Genomic DNA, 8,706 nt, shown 5'->3' with positions numbered 1-8,706 from the left:
ATTATGCCTACATGTTAGATATTGTTTTTCCAAATTTAGTTCCTACTACAGGCAGAGGTACCTTTCTCTATGTTAAAACAGCAAATCTGCCATATTACAATCTTTATATTCATCAAGATTCTATGCAGAATCGGAGAGGAAAGGAATATGTGGAAAACACTGATAAGGGGAAGGGACAGGCTGATAGGACATCTGCTAAGACATGAGGGAATGACTTCCATGGTACTAGAGGGAGCTGCAGCCTCAAAGGTGGTGTCTATACACAGGTCTGTGACATCAATAGTAAGGTATTGTAGATTTAGTCCATTCTTAATATATATTGCAACACCCCCATGTCCAATTGTTGATCTGCAGTAACTACTAGCTAAGGAGTAGCCAAATGCAATATTGAGGTCAATTTCTGATGAATATAGCCAGTGCTCATTTACACTAAGTATGCCACAGTTGGAAGTTTCTAACCAGTACTGCAATGCTTCCAACTTCTTTCTTAAATACTGTATATTAATATGTAAGAACAGAAGACCATTTTTGCTAACCCTGGGTAGTAAAGATGAGGGTTCAGATTGTCTTCTTAAGGGCACTTCTATACAGCTGATATCTTGAGTTGTTTGTAAGTCTACTGCTGGTAGCCAGGCCCCATTTTGACAATGTTCAGATACATCTAGTTTCCTGGGCTCAGAGTGGATGGTTTGAAGATTATTTTGATCCTGCTGGAGCATATCTGTTAATATTTTGCCAGACAGACCAGCAGGCTTTACAGGTTTCCCTGGTCCAGCGGTATTACTGTAAAGGTGGCCATTTCTTTAGTCACAGAGATTGAAAGAATGTATGTTGAGATAAAGGAAATTATTTAGATAGTTAAGACAGAGGAAAACTTAATTGTGATGGGTGATGGAATTTGGTAGTAGAAAGAAGAAGAGAAAGAAAAATAGTCTGCAAATATGGACTGGAGGAAAGAAATGAAAGAGGAAGCTGCCTGGTAGAATTTGGGGCAGAGCATAATTTAATCATTGCTAACACTTGATTTAAGAATCACAAAAGAAGACCATGTGGAAGAGACATGGGGACACTGGGAGGTTTCATGTTGATTATATAATGGTAGAAAAAGAGATTTCGAAACAGGATTTTACACTGTAATATATATTATATAGAGGGAATACACAAGGGAAATAAACTTGCAGGCAATGTTACAGATAGGGAAGAGGAAACAGATAAAGGTGAGATATGACGTATGATACTGTGAGAAGAATTTGACAGAGCTATGTTTATAGCATTTGTAGACTTAGAGAAAGTATCTGACAGTGTTGCTCTCTCTAAATTTCTGAAGCTAACAGGGGTAAGATGAAGGGAGCAATAGGTTATTTACAGTTTGTACAGAAGGGTGTGAGGCAGGGTTGTAGTGTATTCCCAAAGTTATTCAATCTGTACATTGAGTAAGCTGTGAAGAAAAGCAAGGAGAAATTTAGGAGAAGAAGTAGACCTTTATGTTTGCCAATGTGACCTCAATCCCGTCACAGACAGTGAAGGGCTAAGAACAGTCGAAGAGAACAATATCTTGAGAGGAGGGTGTAATATGAACATTGACAAAAACAAAATAAGGATAACAGACTGTAGTCATATAAACAGGGTGATGCTAAGGGAATTAGATTAGAAAATGAGACACTAAAAGTAGATGAATTTTGCTATTTTGGTAGTAAAATACCGTATGATAGCCAAAGTAGAAAGGATATTAAATGTGGAATGCCAATGCAAGAAAAGTGTTTCTGAGGGAGATAAATTTGTTAACAGCAAATATAAGTGTTAGCAAGTTTTTTCTGAGGGCAGTCTGGAGTGTAGCCTTGTATGGAAGTGAAACATGAATGATAAGCAGATCAGACAAAAAGTTAATTGAGGTTTTGAAAGGTGGTGCTACTGAAGAATGCTGAAGATTAGATGAGTAAATCACATAACTGATGAGGAAATGCTGAACAGACGTGGGGAGGAAAGACATTTGTGGCATAACTTGACTAAAAGAAGGGATCAGTTTATAACGCATTTCAAGATATCAGAGAATCGTCAGTTTAGTACAGGAGGGAATGGAGGGAAGAGTGTGTGTGTGGGGGGGAGGGGGGGGGGGGAGATGGGTAAACATTGCTGAGAAACCAAGATATGAGTACAGTTAGCAGGTTCATATGGATGTGGCTTGCAGTATTTATCCACAGATAGAGAGGTTTGCAGCATTTACCCACAAACAGATAGGTTTGCAAGGGACTCAGTAGCATGGAGAGCTGCATGAAACCACTCTTCTGACTGAAGACAACAACAACACACTAGTCACACACCTTGGCTTTGCACCTATAACTCTAAGTGTCTATGGCTACACAACTTGTATGGCATGGTGATAATACTTATAAATTATATACACAAACCTTCCTCATGAATTAGTCTATGTATTGGTGAAAACTGTATCAGAATACCTACGGTAATTACTGAGATTAACTTTCACATATAGACAGAAAAACATGGCAAAGGACTTTATAATATGTATAGATAAATGAAATGACAACCAATGTATTACATTATTGAAATACTGTATGAACCTGTTAGAAAAATTTAGGATATTGAAAATCACATGTCAGGATATATAAACCCTGATGGTATTTGTAGCAAGTGACTGCACTCATGTTTCAAACAAAATGTGTCATTTGCAACACTTTCCCTCTCTCATTTTTTTCATGAAACCCATCAAGAAGAAGAACCTGCAGGGATGTAGAACACACAAAGGTATACTTTTACAAAAGACAAAACTATCATAAAAGCTTGATTTGTATAGGCTACTGTATTAACTATTAACTATCATTATACTACTTAGTGCTATTCACACTTAAGCTGTCTAAATTTAGTCAAGTAAATTAAAATGAAAACTGTTACTTTGAAAAAAGGTGCTGCCTCATCTGCTTTAATATGTAGTCACTGTTTATCTGCTATAAGTAGCTTAAAATTTGTTAGATTAGAGTGGTATTTTTCAAAGTAAATGTATTTTTATTGGTTGCACCCCATCTGTCTTGCAGAGTGGAACAGAGCCTTGATGACTATTGTGTGCCCAAAATCAAAATCAAAATATTTTTTCTGTGAACATGCCTTCTGTTTCTTTATAAAAGTACCATAGTAAGTTGATATCTCATTTTACTTAATATGAACAGGAGTAATTCATCAATTTATGCAAGAATTACTTTTTAACATAGTCATAGGCTACGTTTATTTTATTCCTTGTACAATGTAGCAAGACTTATAATACTAACAGTTTTATGCAAATAAATATGATATACTATATGACAGAACACCACACACTGTTGAACAACTGTGAACAGGAAAATACTTGTTTTAGTCAAGGAGTTTCTTGTAGCATTCTTAACATTATGAATTGTTCCACGTTATTATGTTCATCATGTATCTGATTTGTAGTGAATGTAGCAATTTTGTGCTATACATTGAGTTCACTTTATGTATCACATCTTAATCAGTTTAGCAGTTAACTGAAAGAAGTGCACATGCATAAGTTACATAATAAAATTTATGGTCATCTTAATAGATTTCAGAGTCAATTACTATTTAAAATATGTCACATAGGGGAAACAAGACAAAAAAATTCACAAATCTGTGCTGTGTGAACTTAGTTCTCAAATATTCTGTCTCTTCTTGTGTAACTTGAAGGACTGTGATGTTCATTCATAATTTTCACTGCCTTACTAGAAGAATACTGTTTTATGCTATGTATGAAATTAATTCTTAGTGACATTCTTAAAAATAAATAAATAAAGATACGCACAAAACATTTCCAGACACAAGAAATTCTTAGAATAATTATTAAAAATTCAAATCTTCCATTGGTCATAATATTCAACTGTCGGTTTAATAGCAGACCAAAGCACCAGCTCTACAGGAAATGGAGGAGACCTTGAAGGCACAAAGGAGACGCACTCCGTGTCTACTCAACTGAATCATTATTGTCTGCAGTGTCACTAACCTCATGTTAAGAAACTGGTGTGACAAATTTGGTTTCCTCAACTCCAGTACTACATTACACAACATAACAACTTTATCAAAAAGATTTCTGTGAATATCTATTATGATAACGTTTAAAAAGAAGAGAAAAAAATTGGTTTTCTGTATTGTGTCAGTATTAAAGAATGAACTTCCAGTAATTTATACTTGTAACTAATTTTCAGTAATTACAAAATAAGGAGGCAGAGCTCAGTATTATATGGTTAAAAGGGGTATTGTCAACATTGTTATTACTGTCAGTCATTCTGAACACTATTACAAATTTTCACACATGACCCTGCAAGGAAGCCCTTTATTATGCAGTGCATGGTCATATCCAAGGCCATCCAATATCCTGTTTCTTTTACTTCCTTTTCACAGAGGTGGGAGAACCTTTATATAAGGAGGGCTGGCATAGAGACCTCGGCAGTAAGACTTTATTCTTTTCTCTGTGAGAGTGAGCAACAATGAAAGCAAACAATTACTTTTATTTTGTGTGCATTTTATTAAGTGTGCTGGATAGTTTTATGTGCAGTGCATCTAATGGGATAGAATTTATTGAAAACAAACATCAGTCACTTAAGGATTCACCATCATATTTACTTTCAGAATCTGAAGATGCTCATAATTTTAAAAGGTATTTGAATTTTCATGGAATTCTACTAGACCAAACACCATCGAGTTCAGAATTATTGGGGCCAAGTATTGATTTAGATTACACACATTTACAAGAAGATACTTCAGGAAAACAAAGTCATGGTATTTCTAGTGATTCACGTGGTTTCTACAATGAAAATGATGCTGCTAGAGCCACAGGACGTCTTGGATTTTTTGGAAGTTCTGCAAAACAGGGTGCATCTGGGCATATGTCTGAACATGCTTATGATGGCCTTCAGAGAAGAGTTCATCATGATTCATCTGACAGAAACTTTTACAATGGTATTTCTGGAGCACATGCTGATAGACGGTTTGGAGGTCTGTACAATGGTGGTCATGAATTAAAACAAAAAGGGCTGGCAGCTGCTGCAGTTGGATCTAATGGTTCACACCGTAAAGGCCATCACTCATCAGGTTTTCATAATTCTTATCATAAAGATGAATCAGGAAACAATACAACTTTCTACGATGATTCTGCAGATTTTGGTGGACATTTCTTCTTAGGTTCCCAAGATGGTTCATATATGAATCAAGCGGATGAACTGTATGGAGGTAACTATAACCACGGTGCTTTCAAAGACCAAATTAAAGGACGGCAAAGCAACTATGGTCTTTCTAATGCGTATGATGCTGTTAATGGTCATAAACAAAATTATGGTCAGGGTCGTTTCTTCGATAATGCAGCCGGTTATGCTGAAGAGGAGCAAGCTAAAAACAGTGAGCGTGCTTTGTTTACTGGACGGAATGGTGATTCAAAAACCTATCATGGGGCAAATATAAACCATGAGCAGCTTTATGGTGGAGTTTTGAAGCCTAAATTACATTCCACACTTGATGAACCCGAACATAGAAACAGTTTCTCGAGTGAAAAACGTAATTATTATCCAGCTGATGGCCGAACTTACGCGCTACGGAAAAGACCAAGCGACAGTTTAAGTGACTATGGTATTGACGATGGGGCAAGGCAATATTCTAAACAGTACGAATCAAGTGCGAGTAAATATCTTAAACCACAAACTTCTGCTGAAATCGGATACTATGGGACTTATAGAGGTATTACTTACTGAACAGCTGTCAAATGGAAAGGTACTAAATTTTAACAAAATGTGTTTAGTGCGTGGGAGTTTTGTGAAGTAATTTAACGGCTGCAATTCTTTCTACGGCTATCACAATCTGTATTCCAGAAAACCAGTCACAATTTCTTTTATCGAGTACTTGTAAATTTTGCTGTTAAGTAATGTGTTCTACTGGAAATTTTTTGTGTCGTCATTGAAGGAAAGCTTGATATTGTAACTACTGTTAATTTTTTATGTGCGTAAATATGCAATTTTGTTTTATACTTTGATATCACTGTCAACTATTTAATTTTCAATAAATTAATTAGCAGCAACTTTTATAGTTTTGTTCTGTCATTTATCAACCACCACAGCATTTGGTAATGGGATTTGATTACAAGTGCTGGTTACTACTTCACTATTTAAGCTGATTAAATATAATAAACAGTCATGGGTACGATTAGGCCAGCTTTCATATCGTTATTAACATAGTTGATTATCTGTCGTGACGTCCTGAATATATCATTGTCCAAAGAGGTATGTGCATCGTCCTTATCCTCAAAGATACTGCACCTTGCAAGTCACCCCTATGAATGTGGCGTGACCGGCATAACAACGTAAAAGTTGTCAAGATGGCGGATACCTTGGATGTGGTGGAAGAGAGCGGGTTTCTTTCAAGTTTAATATGGGAAATTCTTAAAAGTCCAATTAACATTGCTTTGGTAGGAATAATCAGTTATCTTGTATATAAAATAATAAAAAGCAGGCAAAAGGTACATGAACCTGTGCACATTGAACCAGAATTACCGAAGTTAAGAAGAGATTTTACAGTAGAAGAGTTACGAAAGTATGATGGAACTGGCCCAGATGGAAGAATTCTTGTTGCTGTGAATGGAAACGTCTACGATGTCACGAAAGGGAAACGTTTTTATGGACCAGGTGTGTAGTAATTCTTGTTGAACCGTAGTATATTCTGAAGGTTCCAGGTTGCATTCCAAGTGATGGACAGGTTTCTTAAGTCTTTAATGTATCTATATCTGCTTTTACGCCTTCGCACAGTATGTAGTATAATAGCACGCATCGAATGACAAATTCTCGCCTTAGTGCTATCAGAATAAGTCTTAGCTAGTTTATTATAAACACCGTAGTTTGTCTCATGTTCACACCTTCTGAAGAAAAACATTTTTCATTGAAGCTAAATAATTGCCACTTTCAAGGAGTCATAAGTAACTTTGAGGGACTGTTCAGTACGGGATTATGATTTCAACCATTAAAAGAATGGGAAAATTATTCATTCAAGGAAATTGATAAATTATTTTTGCAATCAATTTTGTACTATGGCTATCATTCACATAGTTATTGTGCCAGTTACTTACCATGTTTGTTATTGAATGTTTAATGAAATGTAGTAGGATTGTGAGTCATGCAAAAGTAGTATGCTCACACCATATCTAATCTGTCCCATTTAGAAAATATGAACAGTGCTTTGAGTTCCTTTGCATTCTGTATAGCTAGAGGAGTAGCAAGCTAATCTATCCTTATTTCAGTAACATAAAAACTGTACAGTAGATGCACCACTATATATGGGCCTATAGGCCTAAAAGAAGTTGAATGTACTTCAAAATAAGATATATTTTGCTTTAGGCTAATGAGAAAATCATTCAGATTATTTATACAAGTAAATATGCTTTGGCATTTAATTTCATGAAATGGGGTCAACTGAAGACTAGGATACAATCTGTAGGCTTTGACCAGTGACGTCATAGTTTACTCATATATATTGTCTTTATTTTCAAGTCGTAGATAATAATAAATCTGTTATCTTCAGTGGTGAGGCATCATCATTGTACATTGAAGTAAATGAATGTGTTCTTAAATGATAGGGTTAGACACACTCTAAGATTTTTGTCACTTGTATTAATTTACGTCATATGTTCATTCAATACTTATTTTCATTCTTAGTGAGATAATTTGGAAAGAACTGCTTTTCATTCTAGACAATTTTTACTTTATCTTCTTATGTGGGTTGGATTTATCTATATTAACTGCAGTAAGGTATACAAATTTTTTTGTTTGCATTTTTTCAGTTGGTACTAGTATTATCGCAGGTGAAAAGACAGACATTCTAAAAATTATCTTATACCTCAGTTGAGGTATATAGGTCCACTGAAGAATACGACATTAGTGCTAGCCAAGACAAAAAAAAAAGTGACATACGTAACATCAGTATCCTGTACCTCAGTTGAACTACGAAGGTAGTAACATGTTCTTCAGTTGACCTATATAGGTGTTATGTATGTCACTATTTTTCTCCTTCACTAGAATCTTGGTCTGTCAGCTTATATAGCTCAACTGAATAACAGTAGGCTACACTACCTTCACAGTTCAACTGAGTGTAGGATGCCAGTGTCACATTTGTTTTTTTTCATCTTCACTAGCAGTAGTATCCTGTTCTTCAGTTGACCTTTGCAAGTCAACTACAGTATGGGATACAAATTTTACACATGGGTCATTCCGTGTCAAATCAACCAATTGTACTACATGATTTGAACCATGACCTCTTAGATTTCCCCCCCCCCCCCCCCCTCCCCCCTCGCCCTCCGGGTAATGTACCCACTAACACTAGTTTAAATTTGAAGTTTCAGATTTTTCTGACCTTTGGTTTTGAAGTTTCAAGGGTTTAAAAATAAAAAAAAAATCTGCTTTTGATCATTCGATGATTGTTTTAATATGCTGCAGCTCAAAAACTATACAACTTAGAGAGCGCAAACTTGCACAATTGTTTTCCTGTAAAAATTCCCTTCAATTTTATATGTAACATGACTATGCTACCTAAATCTGAAAATTTTAAACTATTCAAAAAACCTTTTTTGAAATTCCCAAAATATGTACCCTCAGATTTTTTTTTATAAAAATTGTGTGTGTTGTCCAGTCTAACCGACTACATGCATGCAAAATTTCAAAATGGGAT

The 8,706-nt window shown here is 35.5% G+C and overlaps 2 protein-coding genes across 2 annotated transcripts in view; both read left to right on the top strand.

The window, feature by feature from the left end:
* Positions 1-4,431: 4,431 nt before the first annotated feature.
* On the top strand, positions 4,432-6,074 carry LOC124606684. Its single transcript, XM_047138699.1, has one exon. The coding sequence runs from the start codon at positions 4,491-4,493 to the stop codon at positions 5,745-5,747; it is 1,257 nt and encodes a 418-aa protein (XP_046994655.1). The 5' UTR covers positions 4,432-4,490; the 3' UTR covers positions 5,748-6,074.
* A 261-nt stretch (positions 6,075-6,335) lies between these two features.
* Positions 6,336-8,706, top strand: part of LOC124605619 (membrane-associated progesterone receptor component 1) — a 33,474-nt gene continuing 31,103 nt past the window's right edge. Inside the window, exon 1 of the mRNA XM_047137429.1 lies at positions 6,336-6,674. Coding sequence (XP_046993385.1) covers positions 6,368-6,674 — 307 coding nt within the window. The 5' untranslated portion in view covers positions 6,336-6,367. The remainder of the gene's footprint in view (positions 6,675-8,706) is intronic.

This window comes from Schistocerca americana, chromosome 3, assembly GCF_021461395.2.
Source record: "Schistocerca americana isolate TAMUIC-IGC-003095 chromosome 3, iqSchAmer2.1, whole genome shotgun sequence".
NCBI lineage: Eukaryota > Metazoa > Arthropoda > Insecta > Orthoptera > Acrididae > Schistocerca > Schistocerca americana.
This window is presented reverse-complemented; position numbering and strand designations above follow the sequence as displayed.